The sequence below is a fragment of the Archocentrus centrarchus genome, chromosome 22 (assembly GCF_007364275.1).
Source record: "Archocentrus centrarchus isolate MPI-CPG fArcCen1 chromosome 22, fArcCen1, whole genome shotgun sequence".
In the NCBI taxonomy this organism is placed as follows: domain Eukaryota; kingdom Metazoa; phylum Chordata; class Actinopteri; order Cichliformes; family Cichlidae; genus Archocentrus; species Archocentrus centrarchus.
In genome coordinates this window covers 16,113,586-16,141,005 of record NC_044367.1, presented here as the reverse complement: position 1 = coordinate 16,141,005, position 27,420 = coordinate 16,113,586, and the positions used below count along the sequence as shown (strand labels likewise).

Below are 27,420 nucleotides of genomic sequence, written 5' to 3'. Positions count from 1 at the left end.
AGTGAATCAATCATTGTGTCCCAGCAACATGAAGCTGCTAATCCAGAGAGAAAAGTTCATACACATGCACACACACCCGGTCTTGCCCACCCTGTAGATAATTAATTTCTTGTAATGGACACAATGTGTAGCTCAGTATGGACAAATAAAAGATTAATAACAGACAAAAAATAGAAGATCAGCTGATAGAAAATGTGATGCAGAAAATGCAGCGCTGAGCAAAAGAAATGCAGTCCCTTTCCATCTCAACAGATGGCAGTATGACTGCATTAAAAAGACAGCTGGCACATCAGCGACGGCGCACATACTGTATCAAGTCCACTTAAAACACGGACAGGCTGACTAGACAGCATCGGAGTCTCCTTGGATTTTCTTTCCTTTCTCTCTTTTTTTTTTTTTTTACCAAGTTAAAATATTCACATAAACAAGCCACAAATACTACTGGTAAACAGCAGGATCATGGATTTAAAAAAAAAAAAAAAAAAAAAAAACAAAAAACCAAAAAAAAAACCCCCACAATGAGACAAAGCATTTTTAAAATTGTTTTTTACTTGACTCTACTTTGTATTTTTTATTTTATGAATGAAACTCCAACATAGCTGAAAAGTGTCATTAATAACATAAAGAGAAACAAATCAAAACCACAAATCAAAGACTACTCACCCAAGAAACACTTGTATCTACTTTGAATTGACCAAAAAAAATTTTTTTTGTAAAAAAAGAAAAAAGGCACAAAAAATGTTAATAATGTTAATAATGTATGATAAAATAATACTAAAGGAAATAATAAAATGCATTGTTCTTAAAATGCACCAAATCCCGAGTGAAAAACACAGCAAATATTAATAGCTGTGTGAGTGCATCAAATTTAGCTCAGTGTATTTTGACATGCAGAAAATATTGTGTGGTCTATATTAAATTAAATGAACATCTCATCTTCAACATCTTACCTATACTCGCAGGGCCTCCCATTCTCTTTCATAATAATTCTATAGTAAAAAGAAAAATAAAACGTAATAAAAAGTGAAAATGCTGACACATCCAAAGAAAAAAATGAGGAGGCCGTATATTATCATCTGCAGTACTTTTGCCTCAGCAAAGCATGCTTTTATGACAATGGCATTTTGAAAAATGAATGACCCAGGTTAAAAGCTACTACTTCAAAAAACTGTTCTGTGTGAAATTTATGATAAAGTGAGGAGGCAAAATTAAAAAGACCAAACAGACTCATACAGTTATCAGCAGCACTGCTTAAAAAGAAAAAAAAAATATCACAAATGAAGACAAGGTGCCAGTGCAAACACACTATTGCCAATGGATACAATAATCATTGCTAAATCAGTCACTGATTACCACTTTTAATATGTTCAACTTGTGGAACAGCTACAACATAGGCATAACAATTACAGAATAATATATAGTAGCAGTTTCCCAACATGCACTGGTAGGTGAATCTGCTGCACTAGCAGCTGTTGGTTAAGGTATTGTAAGACTTCGTGTTTGCTGGTAGCATCAATCATCTCTTTCTTGCTACATGGATGATGTGCTCACAAAACATGTAAAATATTAGTCAAGTGTATTCAGCTCAGTTCAAAATGTAATTAAATAATCTTAAGAGTTAGAGTCCTCTGTTTCTGAGCTTACTGCTTTGCATAATAGATTTTGGGTTGACAAGGTGAGGGGGGGTTGCATTTCCTAATGCTGTTACTTCTTACTGCCTGCATGTCACCACACTAGCATGTGTGGGTGCTGGTCACTGTATTGTCCTGTCTATATTTGCCACACATGTAGATTTCACAAGAAAACGTCTTCCAGACCCTCCCTATCTGTGCGTTTGTGTGTGCGTGTGAGAATGTGTGTAGGCCCTGTCAGCTATGCCCTCTCGTCACTGCTGGGGGAAGAAACACACCCGGGCAGCTCTGAATATAGTGGCTAGTTACCATAGTAATGGGATGGTCATACGTCTCTCCTCTCACAGACAGTGATGGAAGTGGACAGGACACGCTGCCATGCTTTTTATCTATGCATTCGCTATTCAGTTATTTCATTCCACAAATAAAAAGCCAAGCCATCCCACCTCTCCTTTTTCTGTATTCAAATAGAGGGGTGAAATGCGAAGTAAATAGTTGGATATGGGGTAATAATTCACACATGGGACTACAAATAATTGATGTGTTTTGACTGAGTGTTTGTGATTGCAATTGTAATAGCGTGAGTGTCTTGGCAGATGTCTGCGGTGGTGGGATCTTTACATGACGCTTTTCAGATGCCTTCTTGATGTCTCTGAACCATTCACCCCTCCACTGCTCATCAGCAGTGACAAAGTGAGAAGCAAACAAGGATGCATTCACATTCACATACACACACACAAATACATACATAAATAGCAAACACACACGTACCATGTGCTTCTCTCAAATTAAAAAGCAGAGTCTAACATTTATCAAGTGTAATCATATTCATACACCATAACTGATCACATTAATCTACATACCATTAAATGTTCTGTTACATTCCCCACATACAAACCCCCAAATTATATATAAATTTTTATTCATTTTACACAAATGGTAGTTTAGTCATTTGTAAATCTGCAAAGATGTCTGACTTTTCTAGATGCTGTCCACTATAGACATCACTCCCAGTTTCTTGCTGAATTGTAGATCCTATAAGATGTAGTGTAAATATTTACTTGTGTGTATAGGCACACGGTGTTTAAATACTTATATGAATATCTTGAAATGTTTGTCTGTATACTTTCTGTATATATCTGGGAAAAAAAAAAAGAAAGACGATAACTGTGGCAATCCTGTCCCTGCTTCCCATGGCTTGTTGACATGGACCAAGGCAGTCAGGCACCAATAATACATGAAGAGCTGTTCAAAGGCAATTAGGATCAGTTGTCATGGCTGGGCCCATTAATGAGTGGGAGTGTGGCAGGGGCCGAAGCAGAGGCACAGCGCCGGCAAATGCGACCGCATGAGAGCCGATGTATTCTGACAGATCCAGTCCTTCCCCTGTCCTCGCCTGGTACAAGCTGATACCAGCCTGTACCCACATAGTGCTGCTGCAGCAGCAGCACAGGATAATGTAGCAAAGAACGTCATGCCTTCTGGAAATGACTACTGCCGCGGTAGGTCAGTTTCCACACAATCACAGCATGAGAGAAAGAGGGGACAAGGGCCAGGGAGAATAGGGCTGGAAAGAATATAATTACCCTTGCTGCTGTGTAGTGCTTCACATAAAACTGCCTCTTCATCAGATTAAAAAGGTAATCTCCTTTGACCTGTCACATATAAGTGTAGACATTTAGAGGCAAAAATGTAGCTCCAGCACTGTCCCTAGACGAAACTACGACCATATTTCAAAGCAGATATATTTCTCAGGACTATATTTAAGGAGGGAAAGGAAGTCCTGTTCTTGTTATGTAGGAGAGATTATGTGTACATGTTTTCTCTATAGAAGCAAATATTTGACAACATTTGTTAACAAATTCTTAGGTATAAGTGTACTGATGGTTTGAGATTATGTGTGTACACTTAATTATTTATTTTGCTTGCCTTTGCATATTTATCTATTTGCATCTTGCTGAGTGCGGCATGAATGCCGTGTACCTCTCCTGTCAGTCATGAGTGTATTACATTGAGTCACCTGTGACGCTTTTTTAATGACCGAACCAGTTTACCTTGTCACTCAGACAGAGTCTATCACAAAGAGCACACAGGTGTGTGTGTGTCTGTGTGTCTGTGTGTGTCCTTGTAAGGCTCGGCCTCGGGGCATACAGCCGACATGCCACTGTGGTAAGGTCTTACTGGGTTTGATCATTGTGTTTCGTGTGTGTCCAATTCAAGTGAAGACAGTTGACCCTGGTGTTAGGGTAGGATAAGTAAAGCCTACATAGACAGACTCGGGTGATGCATAGAGACAAGGACGGAATCAATGATTGCCGGGGAAAAGCTCTGAGGTGAAGCTTGACTGTCAGTTAAAACCTTTCTGACTCAGGCTAGACAAAAGGTTCAATTCATTGCACATAATTCAGGAAAGGAACAACCAGCCTATTCTCCCCGTGCCTTCAGTGAAATAAAAAGGAAAAAAAAAAAAAACAAATCTGTGTTAACATTCTCTTCTGCAACTTAGGAGCAAGTAACTACATGTGCTAAAGAACACCGCAGCTTCAAGTAGCCTTCAATCTCATGATTGCAGAAACCACTGAGCCTTCAAGACCTCATTTTTCATCGACTCAATTACTCGACAACTGTTCCCCTCCTGGCCCACCCCCTCCCCCCCGCTTCATCTTCCCTCCTCCTTAGTTGGAAGTGATCATTTGTTCTTTTATTAAAGTTGATAACATCCCTTGCATTGTCTGAGCGTTCAAGCTGGAGAGCCGCCCCTACTGTTCTAGCCTCCAGCGTTTTCATATTATTGGTGCATTATTTCACGCATGCCCTCCTCTTTTATCAAGCGCTTTTGAAGTAATGTTAATAGACTAGAAAATTGAGACATTTATGAAGTATGGGCCATGTTTATGAAAAAATCCATAAAGTATGACAGGGGAGAGGTGAGATAAAAGCAAGGTTTTAATAGATTATGGCAAACAGGGGAGAAGCGTCAGATGCTGACAGGCACCTCCTCCGAGATCCCTCATATTTTATGGGATTAATTTTGTTGTATTAGAAATGAAGTTAAATGTCCTAATTAATCTGTTCGTGCTGCATGAATACCTCCCTGAACGCAGATGCATTCGCACACACTGCTTTTTGGCTAATTACTCTTCTGTGGTAATTGAGGTAGATGTAGTCTCTGGATGTAGGCTGAGCAAGTTTCGTTAGGTGGGGGCATATTTGATGTGGTAGGGGGCTGCTGAATTTTGCATGTCGGCTCTTTTACAGAAGTGAAAAATTCTAAGCGAGACCCATAAAAATTACCCACATTTCTACCATTTACCAGTATTTATTTATTTATTTATGTACATTTATTGACTGCTAAATTTATGCTGATGCTGTAATAAATGTATATGTTTATTTTAAAAACATATAAAAACATATAAGAATTACTTGGAAAAAAAAAAAGAAAAAGAAGAAGCAAAAACATGTATTTTCTCTGGGGTGCTTTTGTGTGCCAGCAGATTCAGCTGCCTACTGTATAACCACAATATGACAAACCTTTGTCACATTTCATTCCCAGTTCTTTCATACTGTATTTCCTTTCCTTGTGCAATGACAATTATGTTAGAAATACTTAAAGCAATGTTTCTTATTTACCTTATATTCAATGCAATTAAACTGAGGCTTTAAACAAGCACAGAGAATTATCTCTCTTGTCCAGCACGGGTGGCCTAACCTCACTTTGACTCAGCCTGACCTCTTAACTCTTCATCAAAAGGGCCAAACAAAGTTCAGCCCTTTGTTTTTAGACATTTAGACTTCTGTAAGAAGATTATTCAAATTCTACCGCCTGCCTCAATACACTCCTCCCTTTGATACTAATTGGCAGCGTCAGATCCAATTCCCTCCTGATGCCTCACGATCCACTTTGACAATTTTCAAAATCCAATGCAAATCCTATCGTGGGCTTGTGCACGACAATCTTCCACAATATTGACTGTCACTCACAATTAGGGGAATGAGGCAAGGGGTTAGTGCTCACCAGCAACCTGAGGCTAGCGCAGTCAACTCCCCAAACGTACCTCGCAGAATCTGATCAGCGAGAATAATTTCCCAGCAAATATCCCAAGGGTGAGCCACTTACCTTAACTGGAAAGAGGAGATGTTTAACAACCATCCAGCTGATAGTTTGTCTGTTCAGACCTGGTTTGGGCATTGTGTGTGCCTCCGTAAATGTTGCTCCAAAGTGAATGTGACTGAACTGGCAGCATTAATTTAAACAGATCTTGCAGTTAAGAGACCCCTGTTGCTAACTCTGGCTTTAGTGAATGATAGACCAATTTTATCCATCTGGCAACTAATAAGCATAATCTTTTATTATTAGTAATACATTTCTGTGTAAAACGTGGAACACAGCCAACTAAAAACAGACTTCAGCTCCTTTTTTTTTTCCTTCTTTTATGTCACTGCAAAAAGAATTGCTTAAAAGCTTTTATAAAAGCATCCCATTACTCGGCTTTGGTTGTAATGAGAAAATTTGTTTTGATATTTTGCAACTGAGAAACATCCTTTGTCTTAATGAATTGAAGGTTATAGTAAAAGACTGAAATTTTTATATCTTAATTAGATGATGTAAATTGTGTCTAAAACAAATGACAGCTAAATTTGCATTAGATCCCTGATAAACGAGACAGCAAAACAAAACAATTAATGAGAAGAACTTTGATACAGCTACACTCACTAATGATTTCATATGATTATAATACAATTCATATCACAGTGAACCTCTAAACACATGTCAGTCAGGTACAAAACAATATGAAACAGTATAAAACAAAAAGGCATAAATTAAATTAGTGTTTTTTTTCTTTATAGCTTGCGGCTTTAACCTAAACTGATGCCATATTATATATCAACATACAATACACCAAGAGGCCCTCAAGAGGCCCCCAGCTTTGACATTATAAAGGTTAACTAATTCTTTAAATCAAGTCACATCTAAATCTGTCAGTTTACCAGGCCAAGCCGGCATTCAGTCAGCTTGCCATTTCAGAAAGCTGAAACGAAGAGACATGACAAGCCGAGCAGACAGATGAATAGACGGATAGAATTTGAAGGTCCAGCATCCATCAAATGCCAATCCATAATGCCATTCCCTATACCTCCACCAGTACCAAGCCTCAATGTGGAGACCTACTGTAATTAAGTCCTGCAGGGCCAGAGTATTATGTCAGCAGCCATGTGCTGTCTTTCAAACCAGTGGACATTTGTCAGAAGAATAAACTGATCCCAATATAGCTGGACATTGATTAGTTTACAGTCCTGATTGACTACCCTAGATTCAAACAGTTAGTTTTACTACGTTCTATCAGATTAATAGAAAGTAAACAACTTACCAGAATTGTTAAACAAAGGTAACTGAATTTAAATTTTATTTTTCCAATTGTTTCAATTTTTTTTCCCAGGTTCAACTCATTAACATCATCATCACAAAAACACCTCAGCTTCACACAGCTCACTGCATTCTCTGGTCATGATTATGACTGATATTCATCCTTTAGTTGTGTCAACTTTGGCCCACCGACCTCCAATCCCTTTGTATTGCTAAATCCTTTTTTTTTTTTTTAATTCACCAATTCATTCCCACACAATGAAATGTATAAGAAGGTTTCTCACACAAGAGCTCTTTGGTCGCCATTCTCACCCTGTCCCTGTTGCCAACACTCACCAAGAAAAAAGTGTCATTAAGATGGAATCACCATGGTACTGGTGAGAGGAGGGGTGGGACTGCATGCTTGCTCACAGCAAGGGGGTAATTGTATCAATATGTAAAACTCCCTATCTGTACTGAAGAGATGTTAATACATTTTTGATCAAATTAAGTCATTGTAGCGTGGAGGAGGAGGAGGAGGAGTAGACACATTGAGAGACCACGCAGGGGTCGTATGAAGCTCCATGCACAGCTCTGAACAAACTCTTCTCATTGTTTTCTCAAATTGCTTTGGATATGAATGATCATTAGAGGAATGAAAGATTAGATTGCTTTCCAGAGGCAACATTGCATGCACACAGCTGACTTCAATTTCATGTCTCGATGAGACTCCATTGAGGAAATCAAACACTGCTGGCATGTTAAAAGCAAACCTGACTCTGTAGGTTGCATCTCAGGAATCCAAACTGAACTTCAGTGACACACTGGAGAGATATGCCATCAAGCTCTGAATGAATGGCTAATCCACACATGTTCTCACTCATAGACGGATTTGGCTGCAAGATCAAGGACAGTGTGGAGGAGATGGACACTATCCTTGTTGACAGTACCTTGACAAGTGTAATCCTATATAATACACACTGGGTAAACACAACACCAAGCCAACCGTGCAACCACAGCCCACACTTCCTTTTCTCTCCCTTTGAATTCTAGATTCTTTCTGGTTTTGAAACAATATGAAAGAAGTTTGAGTTTTAGCTTTACAAACAAGTGCAAAAATGGATATGCACTCCCCACTATAAAAGAGATACATATTTACATGTACACACAAAACTAGTCATACAAAACAATCACATGCATCTGCACACATGCATCTCTATGTAAACAAAGACAAAAGAGATGCACAAGCACAATTTTAACTGCCTTGTACGAGTGCAGAATTACAAAGCATACAAATCACCAGGAAGACTTGTCATTCATCGGATTAATCCTTGATTATCCTTCTTTAAACTATTACTTACCTTTCTGAAGTGATGCAATAATATTCTTTGTTTTTGGCTTGATCCGAGCCACAAAAAATGGTCATTTTATCATTCACAATTTATGTGAATAACAGAGCTGAAGTGTAAATAGGCAATAATAAATAAATAGAAGAAAGGGTTTCCCTTTTTGGGATTTCTTTTCTTACTCTGAGGGCCTGGCTATAGGGTCCAATGTTGGCTGGAGCCCAGTGGGACAGGCTCTGGACATGCAGAGCTTCTCTCTGATTGAAGCAGCCCTCCGCCAGGGGCTCAGTCCAGTCATGGAGCAGACAGTCCATCTGCAGCAGCTGACCAGCAGGTAGTGGTGCCTGGACACAAACCCTAAATGAAAAACAAGAAGAAAACTGAAATGATCGCTGTAATAATAATTTAAAAAATCATATTGAGAATAAGAATAAACTATAAATGCAAGTTTGAGCAGTATAAATACTGAAGATAGTTTGCACCTACCTGGCTGGAGGGTTTATGTCAAAGTGTTTCTTATAGACTGCATTGAGTGGAACAAAGTCTTCCATGTTCTTTACATACAGGTGAACCAGAATAATGTTCTTCATCTTCCAGTCCCTGCTGTCCAACTCCCCTGGAGACAGTAAATACATTATAAGTGATCGCAACACAAATAAATTACACCAGCCTAACCTTACCACTGCTTGGGTAAAGTATGCACTTTTGCTAAAGGCTTTTGTGTACAACATTTAATGAAATGGTTTGGAAACAGAACAAATAAAATCCAAATGCATAGGGTCTATGATAAATATAAAGTGTGTCGCTATGACCCATTGCAGTGAGGTCCATAAGTTTGTGGACAATGACAGATTTTATATATATCCACTGTGGTAGTGTGCAGAGGCTTTTATTTATATATATATATATATATATATATATATATATATATATATATATATATATATATATATATATATATATATATATATATATAGCCTCTGCACACTACCACAGTGGATTCTAAATCAAACAATCAATGTGAAGTGCATACTCTCAGTTTTAATTCAAGAGGTTTAACAAAAGCATTGCATTAACTGTAAAAATAGGACAACCTCTGTGCAATCAGGAGAAACTAATGAGTGATTTCATTCAACTTTTTTTCAATTGGAAACAGTTGCAGTGACCTACTACTCACCCAAAAGTTGAGCAACCACTTTTGGTTGCAAGGCAAATGCACAGGTCACCTGGTGGGAGGCAACCTGTCTCAGTCTGACTCAGACTGATTGCAACCACTCTCAAACAGATTGGTAAAGGTTTGCAGTTAACTGCCATCTAATTTATAAAGGCAGACAGACTGCCAACATGTTGCAATCAGTCAGTCTGTGCTGATAAGCCCAATTCATCTGCTCCATCAAATAATGAAACACACAAATATGAAACTAAACAAACTAAGGTTTGTGGCAGGCAATTTAATGCAAACTGCACTAAATTTACTGCAAATCGCTGCAAAGCGCTGCAAGTCGGCTGCATAACCTCAGGACACCTGTCCCCCTTGGATGGGTGCTTTGTTAATTGCAATTTCCAATGTGTGAACCTGTTCACCCACATGGCAATAAAACCTTCATTCATTCATTCACTAAATTTAAGACAGAAACGCATGTCTTATTTTGTGTCTGATATGTGTGTGATAGTTGCCAGTAGCAGTGTTTATTTATTTGCAATGAGAGGGGGAGATGTTATCAGAACAAGTGTGTAGCTGGCACTGCTGGATGGCTCAAAACTGTAAGTGCAGTGCCCAAACTTTGGCACTCTCTGTCCTGTTGCAATAATTTTAACTGAGATTTTATTGAAACAGAGCAGAACTGAACACAACTTAAAGGAGCATTGGAGGGAGGAGAATCCCAATGCAAGATGCATGCAACGATGCATCGTGTTGTTCTTTTTACAGTGAGCAGAGCAGCTTTTAGTCACATTTCTACACAGAGATTGGAACACTATGAAAACACCTCTGCATGTCTTTTGTCAGTAGTGTGCACACACACAACATTCATGTTTCTTTCTTTTACTTCCCTGAGAGGCGCCATTACGCATGTCTGTCAAAATACAGCTACTAATGGGACTGTGTTATTGTGTTAGATTGATGTCTGAAGGTTACAATATATTAGGGTTATGGTTATTTAAATTCATACATTGTCAGTCTCAAGCTTTCCTCTTCAGACACTTGCAGTCTAATACAACAATACAAACGGTTTAACATGCCAGAATTAAATCCCTCATCCACTTACAGTAATACTATTTGACCAGCTGTGTCACTTAACTTCAATATTTAATATGAAATCATGTCAAAACACAACACCACAAAATGCCATCAGTTTAAAGAATTAATAAATATTACACTATAGCAGATTCCTGAGAAAGCATTGTGATTTGATGATAGGGTTTTTTCTGCTTTCCTGCAGCTCACTTATTTATTTTTTTTACATCAAGGGGATTACATGGAAGTAGGTTTCATTCACTGTTTCATTTACTGAGAATAACAGCAGTCTTTCAAAGTCTGAAAGTTAATACATATGTGAAAATGACTGGCTACAAGTTCTGCCAATGACGGGGTGAAGGATGATTGGGTTAGGGTTGATCAGCCCAAAACAGCAGTTACAAAGCCAACAAACCATGCATGGAACATTTCTCCAGAGAGCAATGCACACATTCACTGGAGTGGCACAGTAACAGTATCTTCATTAATACATGAACAGCTCAGGATCTGACAGTTAATAACATTTTGTGTTCCACACATCACACATGTCAGCTGTTACACATAGACTTCAGGTTTATATGGAGGAACAGAGTGTAATAAAGCAACTTTTCTCTGGATAAATCCAGCACTCGGCCTGAGTCTCAGTTCTCAGGATCACACACAGTCCCCAGCACTTTCTAACAGACATGTTAGCCCTTACATCACAAACATATTGATTCTTCTTCAGCGTCCTCTCATTTATATGAACTGCCACCTGTTTTCAGAGAGAAACACATGCATAAAACCTACGCTTACCATTTTGTTGGTACATTACTCACTCTCATTTTTGAGCTGCAAATTTACACAGCTCTTGGTACAATGCTGGTCATTATTGAGATGAACCAGCTGTGCCTTTGTTTGTTTATAAATGAATAAATTGTAAATTTAGATCTGGCCCAGTCTGTGGCTGAGAGAGTCATGCCTGATGTCTGGGTTGTGCATGATCCGCCAGTGGTGAATCCACCCCTGGCTCTGGTACAGCACCACACCTCTGATGTAGATAGCAACAGATTTGCAACAGTGGGCAACAGATTTGCAATTCATGACAGTTAATCACCACAAACAGTTTGGACGAAATTGCCAACTTGACCCTGTTCAATTGAAAACTGATATCAGACTTTCTTATTGCCACTTTATGCCAATTTTATTGCTGTCTTGACAGACCAGTCAGTTTGAAGATGGCAACCAACAGCGAGTGGTCTCAGACCTGATCCCCATGTTCAAAGCGACCATTTAAAAGGCAAGGAGATCTCAGGTTGACTGCACACAGTTGCCACGTAGTCTCCAACCACTGTTTTCCCCAGTGTGACTGTAACTAGTCAGCAATTCAGATAATGAATAATGAATACGTCAGCCATCTGAATGCGTATTCTGATGCATCTCACATTAAAGTCATAATGACAACCTTACTAATTTGGATCTAAATCTATTAGGCATAAAGCTACTACGTAGTCACTCAATAGTAATGTCATTTTATTGCTGTCACTCTAGCATATAAAAGGTGGATAGATTAGAAATGTTGCCTGACATTGAAATCTATTGCTTTAAAGTGGTAATGGTGGACCTCTTCTATAAAGTGCAGTCTAGCACAGTATGCACACATGATGTAGGCTTTGGATACAAATGCAGGCACAAGGGCTCAAAGCAAAGACTTTCTCCCTACAATCATTTGAAAGAGCTTCAAGTTTGTTTTTCCTTTGCCGACACTAGCGTCTCAGACTACTTCGCCCTCATACAAAGAGGTTGTTCATTAAATATTAACTTGTTTAATATTGTCTCTGCACTGTGAAGGCTGTTCAGCCAAGCACCACGATAAACATTAAATATGCTTTTCATCTTTCGCTCCTCTTTCTCCATCAAAAAAAGAGAAGGAGAAAAAAAAAAGACTGTGATACACTGTAAAAGCCTGCACTTTTAAACCTCTGCATGGAAAAAAAAATAACCCACCCAGCATGCCTACACAGTGGGTGTGTTTAAAAAAGCTTTAGTTTTCATTAATTTGCAATGCTTGTCCTTGTTTGGTGGCCAGCATGCTATCCCATTCTTGTGATGGACAGAGTCTTTGACACACAGGGTTTGGATGCTGACTTGACAAGCAAGAATGACTTGTCAAACCATGCTATTCCTCCTGGTGTGTATTTAGCTAACCCAGCAAGGAGAAAGAAAGACACCCAGGGGACAGAAATTCTCTCCCTGTTTCTCCTCATTTTTTTCTTTTTTTTTTTTTTTTTTTTTTTGGGGGGGGGGGGGGGGGGGGGGGGTAAAATAAGAAGTGCAGTACAGTGAGCCCAATTTTTTATTACTTTTTTTGCCAAATGGCTACTATCACGTCTGGACAAAAAGAATTATGTTCTATGCCCCTTGATCACATCAAAGATGCAATTTTTATTTGATTGAAAAACACATAACTTATTTAAGTTCAGTTTACTTTTGTGTGCTGTGTGCTTCTGTGATTTTACGGGAGGCAAAAAAGAATTTTCTAGCAGACCCTTGTGATTTTTCTGAGAGCTCAACACTTCTTTATACTTTCCCTTACTTTGCAGCTGCATGAAAGCTGCCGATGTCTGGCCCTGGATCCCGGGGTCTTGGCTCTGCAGCCCATTCAAGCCACAGATCCACTGATAACCTCTAGAACTTCTTGATGAACAGGATGGAGAGAGGCCTGTATGAAGAGAGACAACACCAAGATGAAGAAAAATGTTATTTAAGTACTTTTTAAAGTAGTTTTCTTCGGTTTTTAACTTTGAGAACCTCAAAAAATGAGAGCAATTTGTTTGCTTATTCATTTATAACTGTTATTGTCTAAGAGACAAATTGTGCATAAATGGTTTATGTCAGAGGACATATTAATTCAGAGACTGTCACAAAATGACAGGTCTTGTCAAACAATCATTCAAAAATACTAGCATTAAGATGCTGGGTGCATGACACAGATTCAGGGAGCACACACCACACAAAGATATCATCTGACACACCGAGACATAAATATACACTCATGCATGCATATCAGTGCATGCGATTCTCACAATAAATGAATCTCACCATGGCCCCACTGACAACTAAGGTCACAGTGTGATGTAAATTTGTGCTGGTTGTCTTCAGCTTGATCAGCATATTCCACCTCCTCAGTCATCTTGTCAATGGCATTCTGGCAAGGACAACTACCATGGGGCAAAGCTCTCGCCACCACATCCTGCAATAAAGCACCACAGGGAATACATCAGGCCAAATGCCCACCAAAGAGCACAGAGCCTTTTGCAAAGACAGACAAAACGCTGTATAATTAGCCAACCTTTTCAAATACCCCACCAAGTGGGTTCTGTGTGTCAGTCTTTCATGACAAGGACCCAGACAGACATAACTTCAAGGTGAATGAATATGAAACAACATGCTAACATATTCGTGGTTCGGGCGAATAGGGAGTGGTGTTTTCTGATACTGTAGATTCAATCATGCTGGCTGTCAGTCAAAACTCATGACTGGATGGGTGAGACAAGTTCTGGATTTCATCTGTTTACTTATACGTTCCCTCTACACTCTGCTACTTCTTTAAATAACAAATCATTACCATTCTCTAAGGCATACATATTACCTGCCAAATCCTGCTGGGGCGTCACATATTTAAATACATATTTCATATCTTCACAACGCCCCCCACCCTCTCCATACCCAACACTCATTCACCCCCCTCATCTGCTGTCAACCACATTAGGCAATATGATAATCAAATTAATTATACTTCAGCCCCTCTCTCCTGGCCAGCATGAAAAATAGCTTGACTAGCATTAACGGAGGGCAAATGATGGTGGTCCATCCCCACCCCCTGAGCTTGGTGCGGTTTCCTCTAGTGCTGGTGTCACCGCAGATCTGTCACCCTGACGAGAAAAGCTTCAGAAGGCTGAACCGGGGCAGGTTCTCCCCTGGTTGCCCCCGCCCCCTCTGCTCCTACTCTTGCAGGCCCTGGTTCTCCCTGTTCTTCCCCCAGCAACCTAGGGGGGGATAGAGGGGCTGTGGGAGCCTGTGAGTGTGTCTGTGTGTTGGGGGTGGGAGAGTGGGGAGTAAAAAAAAAAATATAGCTGTAGGGAGTGAGGCTGCAGGGTCACAGAAGATGTGGGACAAGGGTATGTTTTCTGTCCATAGCAGTCCACCCACCCCAACCCCCACCCCCACCCCATCCAATAAGAAGATATACTTAAATATATTTACAAACACAATCACACTCTACTGCACATAAAAACACAATGCATACCATGCAAAGAAACTCACATGCAAATCACATTCTCTACCCTGGAGATATGTTAATCCTGCAGTGTAACTTTTAGCTCACAGCACCATTACACAAGGAACATTTGCTTTCAGCAGGAACACCGATAAGTGAATAGGTTTCTTACTGAACTATACAATTTTAAACAGCATAATTAAAAGTAAACATAAATGAAGACAATGTCTCTGTCAGAGCTTTCTGGGAATTATTTAAGGATTCTAAAGTTGTCCACTCTTGCAGAGAAAGTAAAATGTTTGCAAATCTTCTAGTCTGTAAGATCCTCTACAGCTTCTAATTTACCAAAAGCCAATTCCTACCCCCCCCCGCCCCCAAACCCTTGCTTATGTCCGCTTAGCCAGCTACCTGAATGCAAAGTGCCTTAATGTGAGCAGACATGTTTATTAAGCTGGGCCTAGTTTCGGGCTGCAGTGAATATTGCAGACGTCAAACTAGGCCATGCGGGGCTAGAGGAGAGAGAGTGAGGGATGAAGGGAAAGACCAAGAGCAAGAGTGTGTAAGAGAGCGAGCGCGAGAGAGAGGCCCTCTGGAGGTCGATCTGAACCCTGCCCTGCAGTGTTGTGTTTCTCCTCAACAAAGTTATCAGACACCAAAGGGTTTTGTTCTTGTATTTGTTTTGCCCTGAGAGCAGTTTTAAAGTAATCAACCTCAAAGCGACTCAAACTTTTGCTTGTAAAATTATCGATTTGGCATTGAACACCATTGATCTCATTTGTGAAACAAGTTATAACTCATGGAAGTTTGACTCACGCCGTCTTTGCTCTCTGTGTGCATTTTAGTGAAGCGCAGGTAGCCAACTGGAGCAAAGGCATCTGCTGAGTGGATCACTGTCTCTGCTGCATCACTGCACAAATGCACAAAGAATGTCCATAACATATATACACGAGGAAAGAATTTCCCCAATCTAATGCAGATAACATGCTGTAAAAGTGTCAGATACACAGCTTATAATGCTTTACTCACATAATGATCTTCTTTTTGAAGAGAGGACAATCAAGGGTGAAGGTTTCATATTCACCTCCTTCTCCACATATATGAACTCCATACTTTTGGGAGAGCTAATGGGTAAAATCAAAACATTTTTTTTTAAACTTTTCTTTCAGTTTATGTTTTTTTAATCCATATTTTCAATACAATATCAGATTTAAAAAGGTAGAAAATGCTGCATGAAAAATAAAAACATATTAAATCAGTTAAAGCTTCAAAACTGTAGGGCCAAGATATGTAATTACATTTTATTATTATTATTAAAGGCATTTTAAGCCCTGCTGGCCATTGCATGGAGTGGTTAAAGCCTTTGCCAGCTTCAGAGAAAAATGAAACCAATTGCAACTGTGGTGAAACCAGTAATTGCACAAGAATGTAAACAGGCCGACTGTGATATTTTCTTGCAATAAATCACAGGATGCAAAGTAGCGAGAATAAAAGTCTCTGAAGAACAAAAATTGAAGGACAATACATCATTTTTTTTCTAACTGATTTCAAACTGTTTTGTAACCAACTTTGAACATGAACATCAGGTAAACACTGGAATTCATGCAAGTCCTGGAGAAAACAGGCTGAAAGGGTGGGCAGGGTATTTACTATCCTATTACCTGTTTCAAGTAGGGCTCCATGTCAGCCAGAGGTTTTCCCAAATGCTTCTCTGGATCCAGGCCTGGCACACATGTGGGAAAAGACACATATGAATATACAAAAAGCAATACACAAAGACAGAAATACAAACACAAACACCATTGCAAACAGACAAACATATGCAGGGACAGAGAGAAAGAGAGAGAGAGGTCTGATCAGGAACACAACACAGTGATTGAAGATGACAGGCAGGGAGGTTTACGGGCAGTCGCACAAACACACACGTAAACCTGCGCCCTGGATCTATTTGTTTGACTTTGCAAGTAGTGTACACAGATCTCTCCGGGTAAGGGCAACAGTTTTCAGTTGCTGGCCACAGACCCCCCCCTACACGCCCTCACCCGCAACCCCCCACCCCAACTAGCTCCCTTTGAGAACATAAACTCTGGAAAGAGATCTTGTTTATTTGGCTTTTCCCTCCCCTTCCCCTGAAATGGTGCATGGAAGTGACTCACAGGAATGGGAGAGAAAAGAAGAAGGGGAGAAGGGTGGTGGAGAATTTCGTATGCATATCCAGTGGTGCCACACTCCTAAAATTCAGGCTGACTGGCCCTCACTCCCCAGACAAAAACCCCCCAAAAAACCAAGTAATTCCAACCAGCAGCTTTTTACCATACATTTTAATAAGCTATCCAAATCCCGACCTGAGCTTAAATGAAAGATTACTGCGTTGATAAGTCTAATTTAGGAATTATGTACATATCAGCAAAAGTAAAAGGCTGAAAACAGTGAGGAGTTTACTCAGCTTGTTGAGAATTGGAGGGTTTTACCACTTTGTGACACTAAGTCCTGATTTTGTGCTCTACATGCTCTTTCCTGAGGGCACTAAGCCGAACTCCATCTCACCCTGTCACTCCTTTCACAAAGAAAGTGCAGCCAATGATTTCCTGTTGCACATTCTTTGCTGTTCTGACAAAACACAAAGCCCTGGGTGCCAGGTGCTTTCTACAAAGAATAGAACAATAAAAACATAACAGGACATGAATGTAAAATGCTAAATTTTAGGAAATTCCAAGCCATGCTGTTGCCGGCATGCTTAGAGTAAAACACCTGACTGTTTTACAGAATTATGAGGGTAAAATTACTGGAGTCAAACGTGTACTTCTTACTCTTCACCATCTTTCTGTGGCTGCCTATTAACTGATTGACATAATCATTAACAAGTAACTGATGACCTATATGGAGCAATGCAGAGTTTTGACAGTGATGTCATTGCAATAAGAAAAAAAAGTTGCTGAATTGCCCAAATTATTTCTCTGAAAATCTAATATAGCTCCACTATTCCTAGACATCACGTGATGCAGTTCATCGGCACGTTCATGTGTTTAATTAAAGGAACAAAGTTAATCGTAATGTGAGAATCTCTCTTCTCTCATGGCCTGACAGCCTCAAAGGTTAACGTGTCACCCATGGGCCCCATGGGGAGCAATGGATGGGAGACGTGAGGGAAGGAAGAGGAGATGTGAAGGAAGGATGTCGCATCCCATCGCAGTTCATCTTAATCCCAGCTGTGTCTCTCCTCCGGGCCCCGTTGGTCCAGCACTACAGGGGAGGGACGGAGGGCCACAACAGTTGGAGGGAGGGAAAGAAGGAGGGTGGAGAGAGTGTGGAGAGAGAATGAACAGGCCCTTATTCTCTTCCCAGGGGATCTGTGGTCTTAATTAGTGTGAGAATATCTAATCTCAACATCCTCTCATCTTAACCCTGCCACAAAGGTAATAAGGAAGGAGGAAAAAAAAAAAGCATTAAAATTCAATCTAATTTAAATATCCTCTTTAATTAGTCATGCCTTTTAACAAATTTTAATAATTGGCTCCAAATTGCTGAGGGGATGCCACATTTTTTAATACGTTCATTAACCTCCTTGCTCTTAAATAATATATCATACATGATTTGATATTTACAAGGAAAGAAGAGGATGATGGAAACCAGGAAGACAGGAGTGAGTGATAAAACGATACAAAGATGACACTAATGTGGAGGCATTTCTCCTAAGACCACTTAGCACTTGTATGAGTGTTTGCTTAATTGATGGTCCTGACTGACTTCAGGTTACTCAAACCAATTGGAAATGAGAATAGATGGAGTGAGCTTGCATATGCACCATACATGCTTTGCAAAGTCTTTGAGTAGCCACCAGTGTGAGCCTTCAGCAATCTAACACCACTCATTTACATGATCTTCACATCTCTGTCTCCTCTGAACCTGTTTTACAACTTGACCTAAACCCAATTACCTAACCTCATTATGCCACATTAAACCCAAATAAGCCCACCAGAAGCTGCCATTAGTCTGTCGCCAGAGACAGCAAGACCGCACTTTGTAGAAAGAGGAGCTTTCCTAAGAGAGACTGAGAGGAATAGCTCTCCTTTAAAAGGGCTTTTTACCTCGTATTATCCTATAAAACTCCAATTAAATCCAGTGAACTTTAAAACCAGGGAGTCCAGTAATGAGGGAGAGCATTTTTTTTTTTTTTCAAAAACACAGCCGACATTTAGAGGTTGAAATAAAGTAGGAAGAAAAAGTTTACCAGGAGACCAAGGTATTAAAAAAAAAAAAACTAAAAAAAAAAATCTAAAAACACACACGCTCACACACACACACACACACACACACACACACACACACACACACACACACACACACACACACATTTATATTATATATCTGAAATCACTGAATGAAAGTGTTCCAATCATTTCCATGGCCACAGGTGTATAAAACCAAGCACCTAGGCATGCAGACTGCTTCTACAAACATTTGTGAAAGAATAGGTCAAGCTCATTAGCTCAGTGAATTCCAGTGTGGTACCATGATAGGATGCCACCTGTGCAACAAGTCCAGTTGCGAAATTTCCTCACTACTAAATATTCCACAGTCAACTGTTAGTGGTATTTTAACAAAGTGGAACAGATTAGAAATGATAGCAACTCAGCCACGAAGTGGTAGGCCACATAAAAAAAAAAAAAAAAAAATCACAAAACGGGGTCAGCAGATGCTGAGAAGCATAGTGCACAGAGGTTGCCAACTTTCTGCAAAGTAATTCTCTACAGACCTCCAAACTTCATGTGGCCTTCAGATTAGCTCATGAACAGTGCATAGAGAGCTTCATAAAATGGTTTCCATGGCCGGGGAGCTGCATCCAAGCCTTACATTACCAAGTGCAATCGAAAGCATCGGACGCAGTGGTGTAAACAATGCCACCGCTGGACTCTAGAGCAGTGGAGACATGCTCTCTGGAGTGATGTATCACACCTCTCTGTCTGGCAAGCCGATGGATGAGTCTGGGTTTAGTGGTTGTCAGGAGAACGGCACTTGTCTGATGGCACTGAGCCAAGTGTAAAGTTTGGTAGAGTGGGGATTATAGTGTGGGGCTGTTGTGGAATTGGGGTCAGTCCCTTAGTTCAGCATACCAAGACATTTTGGACAGTTTCATGCTCCCATCTTTGTGGGAACAGTTTGGGGATGGACCCCATCTTGTTCCAACATGACTGCGCACCAGTGCACAAAGCAAGGACCATGAGCGAGTTTGGTGTGGAAGAACTTGACTGGCCTGCACAGAGGAGTCCTGACCTCAACCCGAGAGAACACCTTTGGGATGAATTAGAGCAGAGACTGCAAACCTAGGCCTTCTCATCTGGACTGTGATTACAAACTCATGTTTTACGGTTAATTCTTGAACTATAGACAATGTTCTCAGAAAGAAAGAAATCCTTCTGAACGCTACAGAAAATCCTACTCATACCTCCATCATTCAAGCAGTCAGTCAATTGAATTTTCATTAATTTTGTACTGATTCTTTTTAATGATCATGGGTGGGCTTTTCCATCTCGAAAAGGTTGATTCACATAAACCTACAGCAGTGATTTACCTATTTAATTGAAAGTGACTGTGATTTTGCTTACTGAGCCTAATGCCAAATTAAAAGCTGGGAGATTCTAGATACTGTCTGAGCTGAGCTGAGCTGAGCGCAGTATCGCAGGCATCCGCAGGTTGTCTTAAGATCTGCCAGCTGACAGCTCAGCTTTAATCCTTGCCTTCAGAGAGAAAAGGCAAAGAAAATTGGATTCATGATGTGTAACATTTTAGCCTTTAAATGGATGAAATAAGCATCTCCTCCCTAGTAGGTGAGCTGCATCAGCCTTTAAGCAACGCACTCAAAGACCCCCGCCAAAACAATAGCTGTTCACTATCACCTAATCTTCGCAAGACAGACAGAAGAATACAAAACAGAAAGGAAGAAAGGAGGAGAGGGAAGTGGAACGGTATAAAGGATGATAAGATTAAGGTTATATGTGAAATTTGTCAAGCTCTTATCTGAAATTCAGTGTCTGTTAGCAGAATAATGGGCCGCATGAACTGCGTAGCAATCACATCAAGATGAAATCTTTTCAGTCCAACAAATGATAGAGTAGAAATTGGGGACCAAAATTAACCTGTGGAAAATAATAAATATTTTTTCAGGTCTAGGGGTCAAGCTGAACAATGTGTGGCAAGTAATTTAAAAAACAAACAAACAAAAAAATAAATAAATAACTGCAGCCCATCATTCTTAAACTATTTAAGGTGAGTCTTGAACCTTCACCCCAAAACAGTCCAAGCCATCCACTTTAACTGACAGGAAAAGGTCATAGGCAGTAAAGAACAAAGCAGGCAGAAATTGTAGCCTATGCCAATTCATGAGGTACCCTTTTGTGGACATTTTTTCTTGTCTTTAAAACATGTGAATGTTATTTTCGTTGAAAAGCAGGAACAGTTAGCTGTCGCTGCAAATAAGTCACCGGCACCTCCGCCCCACTCTGTCCCCCACATTTTCTTTCGTGTCTCTAGTGTGCGAGCGCGACATATAATAAAGGCAAAAGAAAGAAAAAATGACCAAGAACTGAGTAGTATTCTAATGATTGATAATAAAGTAAAAGCATGAGATTAAATTGAGATTAAATTCTAGTTTATTAAAATTAGTGATAAGTGACTGATTAGCAATTAAGTCATTTTTTCCAGTACTGTCTGCTGATTAGCTGCTTTTCTTTCTGTTTTGTAATACTATATTCACCATATTTTGGTTAATGGGACTAAACACTGGACCTGAAGATACCATTTGCAACTGCAAAAATATAGATTTATTTCCTTTTTTTTTTTTAAATAAGGCATCTATTACCTATCAGCCTAACTAATTTTATCTTTGTTAGTTTTTAAACAGTCTAGGCAGAAAGCAGTTGAACCTATTGAAAGCAGTAGGCTTAATACACACACGCACATATACAAATGTATACACAAACATACTTTCAAATCAAACATGCTTCAGTAAACCATTAAGGTCTTTGACTACTAATTGTCCTTGAAGTATATAATAAAGCGATTTGGTGATCAGTGATAGTAAACATGTGACATAAGTTCTCTAATTCATAGCTTAAAGGATGTGTTTGTATGAAGGGTAAAAGTTCAAAGAGAGATAAAAGCTTTTCTGACAGACCCTGATTTCACACATCCCAATTATCTCTGGAGCTGAGGACCAATTAACTGCTGAACCCGTGCCCTTATACACACATGCACTAATCAATTGATTAACTAATTACATGAATATTTAATACTATGTTTTAGAATTGCCAATTATCCACAGTTAGCTGCAAAGACACTGCAGTTTCCCAATAAAAAATGTGCATGCACCTTTCAGAGGAATGCTTTTTTGCTCATTAGAAGCTTTATCTGACATTCGTAGGCTTGGATCCAGTTTAACTTATTTCCCTACACGCAGTTTGGGATCTTCAATGACTGAAATATTTTTCTCGTTAGTGGTTTAACACACCCGTCAGCACACAAAGGAACACCTCCAGAGAACTTAGTAAGAGGATCATCCTGCATTTGGACACCTGTCTTTTCATTACAGGGAATAATCACCAAGAAACATAAACTTTCTTAAGAAGGAAGGAAGAAAGAAAGAAAGAAAGAAATGCCATCAGACCTCAATCTAATGAATTTTTAAGGAATTTTCATTATTGAGAGCCCAAAAAAACCTCAATTTCAGACATCCACAGAATATCATAAGCTGTTGTAGCTGTCTGTTCAAATGCAAACTTAACCTTTGTCCTGTGAAAGTATTTTTCCTCTCTTCGTGGGGTTTGCACACGTAAATCCCTCCAAATCTCTTTTTCTTGCTTTCTCTCTCTCACACACAAACACCAAAGGCCACCAGGTATGCCCCTCTGTCACCCAATCTCCCCTAAACAGCACACCTCACTGCACAGACCTGCTTCCACCAAAGCTGCAATTATATGAGTGCTGCCTAAAATGCCTTGGGCGCTTGCACCCCTATTCAATTCTCTCCTTTCTAATTACCACTGCCTTGGGACAGGTGAGAAGTCAGGGCTGATAAAATCTTTTCTTTTTACCTGTAGCCAAAACACACATCCCTAAATACACACAAACACCTACAGTGGGAGGCCAAGATACACACTCACAGGCACCCGAGGTGATTTTCCTTTCTAATTATAATCTTCCAGAAAATGTTGAGAATTTGCTTTTAGAGTAAGATGTGTTTAGAGTAGAAAGCTTGGGTAGGGTTAGAGGGTGATTGAGGTCTTTAAGGTGGGGTGTTTTGGTTACATGCTTGTCATTTCAGGAACGTGATTAATCACTTAATATAAATGCAGACTTTGATTTTATCAAGTTACAAATGTAAACCGAGATAAGAAAAAAATGTTTTAAGTAGTAAACACAATTATTATACCATGGGAAAAATGGATTCTGACATCATCTCTATACTGATGGGCATCTGACAAGTTAATATTATTTATGACCAAAACGTCCTTTATAAAAGCCATTAAAAATGAGAAATAGCTCCAGGAAATAAAGCACCAATGATAAATGGCTTGACAAGTGCATTCCATAAGAGGTTATTTGAGCAGTGCTAAAAGATATGCAGAATATCGTGAACACACCGCTCAGCTCTGTGGGTCATCAGTCAGCCGTAGACCCCTTTTCGACTGATTGCTACCAAAGGTGACAACAACCACTTAACAGCACGTAAACAGTGTCTACATGATGATCTATCGCCATGAGTAGTTTGAGAGTAAAAAGAACCATTTGTAGCCATAATTATCGTTTATCACCAGCACCGTCAAAGGGGATCCAGCTGCACTGTCAAGCAGATACAGGTAGGGATCTTAACATCATATACCAAGGAAAGAAAAACTTTTTTCCCCCCTTCGTCTCTCCTGTTGTTCAGTAATCTGATCTTCCTGTCCTCGGGCTCCAAAACAGGCAGGTAGAGAGCAGGTGACACCACATTAACCTCTTCCATCAGTGCCGAAACAGTTGAAAAATGTAAATGAGAGATACCAGATTTTAATCTTCGCTTCACGGACCGTGTATTTTGAGCTATGCATAAGCACAAAAAGCAGAGTTTCTCACATACAATGGGGACATGTGTCGCTTATTGACAGGTTGCATTAATGTACAGGGCAATCAACTGCCAACCTTTCCTCCACACACCCTCCTAATACTAGTGCGCACGTTCCTCACACCTCCTCCCTCTGTGCCTCTTATCTTTTCATATTGTTCTCTGCTTCAATACTTTTGCCGCTGGCACAAGTCTCAACACCACGGCTAAGCTGCAGATTAATGATTAGGGCATTACTCTGCTCGTCTCTCTTTACCCCTCTGGTTACACCTTCTTTTTACTCTTCTAAAGCTCACTTATGCAAATTTTTCCTTCGATGCCCATTCTAAACACAACTTAACTAACATACCACTTTGAGAAAACATAAAAAGGAGTGTTCATCAGTGGGCTAAAACACAAACTCACCGAAAGCAGCAACTTTAATGAGGATAGCATGAAGGTCTGATGATATCATCTCAGAAAGCAAGGATTCTTGGTCTCGCCGCCACAGGTAGGCTAAGGGCAGCAAACCAAGCCGCAAACATCTGGGGAACAGGTGAAAGGGATGCCAATTGGTTAATATTGAATATTAGCCAATGTTAAACGACTTCAAAGCCAACTTGGCTGGGCAACTCTCCATTTACGGGAAAGCTGCCACCCTGATATGCCCACAGCACATGCTGCCACCTGCCACCACAGCCAGCGGTTTTATTCAAGGATAAGACAAACACACACAAAAAAAACCCCCCTCCATCTTAAGCTGTGGCTTGTCTTTCACACAAATTCAGGTGAAACACACGTATCCACAGCAGGTAACTGGAGCCAAACTGTCTGCAGACAAATGTCTACTGCTCAAGAAATGCCTGAGCTGCTTACGTATATGTGTGGGGAAACAATAGTTGACTGACAGCAGGATTTGTTAATATGAAGAGAGCTTTTGTGTTCCACTATGTCCAGTCTATGAACATTAAAAAAAAAAAAAGAAAAGAGGGAGAGAAGATGGGGGAAAAAAAAGAGTGCAAGAAAGACTTGTGGGTATCTCTCTCTCACAAGGAAACCATTTTTTTCTTTCTGGAATAAGAGATGTGTGTCTACACCAAAGGAAAAGTGCACTTTTAAACTGATCAAAGTCATTTGACAATTAGGTAAACATCAGTTTCATTATTTTCCTAAAATCTCTGCTCCATAAAAACACAACCACGTCCAAGTTAGTCTAAATAAAATGGCATAAACAAAACAAAGTGAGTGCATGCATGCGTGTGTGTGTGTGTGTGTGTGTGTGTGTGTGTGTGTGTGTGTGTGTGTGTGTGTGTGTGTGTGTGTGTTTTTAAACAAAACTCAGTCCAACTTTGGAACACAGTGAAGTAAAGACTACAGAGGATGTGCTCTTCCTTCAGTGGACATAAGAGGGTGTCTCATCTAAGTTCAGAGGTGTGCATGCACGTTAGACTAACAGTGTGTTCTGGATTGTGAGTGTGCACATGTTTGACTTACACATTCTCCACCCGGACCCTCTGGTAATCAGAGAGAATGGCCCCTACAGACACCGCTTCGACGCCCTCCTTTTCCTGTGTGGAGGAAAAGATGGAGGAAACTTAACTACAAAGATTTCTTGACTTTTCCATTATACAGTATGTGCAATGTGCATAATGTAACAGCAATATGATGTCACCAGTCTCTTGGGGCCACATACCCCATTCAGAGCCTACAACAGTATTCCAAAGTGTTATCTGAACAAAAACACACACACACACACGCGCGCACACACACACACACACACACACACACACACACACACACACACACACACACACACACACACACACACACACACACACACACACACACAGATGTAAACACAGACACACAGAGACAAAGAAAGCAGATTCCTGACAGCTCATTCCTTTCATTGGACCGCAATCCTGTGGGGATGTTTACACTCTGGTCATATCAAGGCCTTTATGGTCCAGCCCATATCCCCTGGAGGTTTGCGCACATGGCTCTGTGAGTGAACCTGCATGTTTATGCTTATGTGTGTATGTGTGTATATGTGTATGGACCTTATCAGTAGTCTGGTGTAAGCAGGAGATGAGAGTGTCTGGCCACAGCTTGCATCCTCTACACCCACCGCTGGAAGATGGAACCACAGTGACAACTTGAAGTATCAGCGGAACTTTGTGTCTGTGAGTGGCATGTATCTCTAATACTGCTAAGGGCTAATCTAATTGCTTTTCATATCATATTCATATTTCAGAAACAGTGACACAACTATGCACTTGAGAGATACTGACACAGCCTTGAGATGCATTCAATCTTCTTACACACAAGAAAAGCTTGATCTGGAGTGACAAATACAAACACACACACACACACACGTGTAAGCAAGAGCAACATGTTGACGCAAATACATACAAAGAAATAAAGGCGCAACCTCCGTCTCCACCTCTATGCCCCTCCCTTACTCAAACCCACCTGCAGATTCATTAGAACATTACATGGGCTGTAATTAGAATGAGAGGCAGGGGCAGAAGCAGTGGAGGGATGCACAAGTCTCCAGTAAATTACCTTGTAGCCATTATCAATTTCCCTGGCTACTGGTCCTTAAGATAACCCCCCACACACCCCTCCTTCTCCCCGTGGTCCCTTCCTGCAATTTTTCTCTGCCTGATAAACATGCTGATTAAAGCGAACAGCGTGTAAACCTTTGATACTTTCCTAAATGAAATCCATGCCCTGCCTGGGGCCTGATGCTGAGCCGAAACGCACTGTACCTCACACACACAAACACACACAGCTCCACAAAGGCGTGCCAGCTAATCAGATAAAGGATGTGCTCTGTGTGTGTGGCTTTGTGAAGGTGTGCGTGCGGTGTTTAGCAGAGACTACGAGGTATAAAAGTGATGCTAAACGCATACTACTAATAACCCTTTGACCTAAAGTTAAACACCAAGTAATCTTAAGAAGGGATTCAGCACTCAAGTTTTTTTTTTTTTTTTATCTCGCCAATCTGTCCTACACTGTAATGTACATTTATAGTCAATCCCATTGCCCAGTGACAGTAATTAAGTCAGACTGATAACATTTTAGCCCAGCACAGAGCGAAGGGGGCTGCAGGCAGTGTCATGTAATTCTAGGTAAGCCTCAAGGCCAGCACTCTATTCTAAGGCAATGATAACCTTTTCCCTAAATGCAACTGTCACTCCCTAAAGAGGCAAATTAGGAGGTACAGAGTGGGATAAGAAGAGACGCAGAGAAAGACGAAAAGATATACAAATGAGAGTGTTGAAGAAGTGTGCTACATCAACACCAATTTGGTCCCTTGACTTTAAACTTGGCAGGACCTGACAGACTATCAGAGCATCAGAGCAACAACAAACAGCTTCGTCTTGCATTTCTGTCTCTCTGTCTCCCTCTATCTCGTTTCTCTCAGGAGGCAGACTGTTGTAGGTACTTGGACCTCTGAGGTTCAACCTGACTAATTAAATGGCTTCTCTTTTTTTTCCCTCCATACAGCCTTGTACCCAGGCAT

The 27,420-nt window shown here is 40.2% G+C and overlaps 1 protein-coding gene across 1 annotated transcript in view; it reads right to left on the bottom strand.

Moving 5' to 3' along the window:
* The window catches only part of dph6 (diphthamine biosynthesis 6), a 59,801-nt gene that overhangs the window by 19,343 nt on the left and 13,038 nt on the right, over nt 1–27,420 (bottom strand). Inside the window, exons 4-12 of the mRNA XM_030718845.1 lie at nt 25,386–25,459; nt 24,318–24,436; nt 16,474–16,535; nt 15,842–15,936; nt 15,629–15,722; nt 13,639–13,789; nt 13,133–13,258; nt 8,808–8,937; nt 8,504–8,678 (exon numbers count right to left, since the gene is read on the bottom strand). Of these exons, the coding sequence (XP_030574705.1) occupies nt 8,504–8,678; nt 8,808–8,937; nt 13,133–13,258; nt 13,639–13,789; nt 15,629–15,722; nt 15,842–15,936; nt 16,474–16,535; nt 24,318–24,436; nt 25,386–25,459 (1,026 nt within the window). The remainder of the gene's footprint in view (nt 1–8,503; nt 8,679–8,807; nt 8,938–13,132; nt 13,259–13,638; nt 13,790–15,628; nt 15,723–15,841; nt 15,937–16,473; nt 16,536–24,317; nt 24,437–25,385; nt 25,460–27,420) is intronic.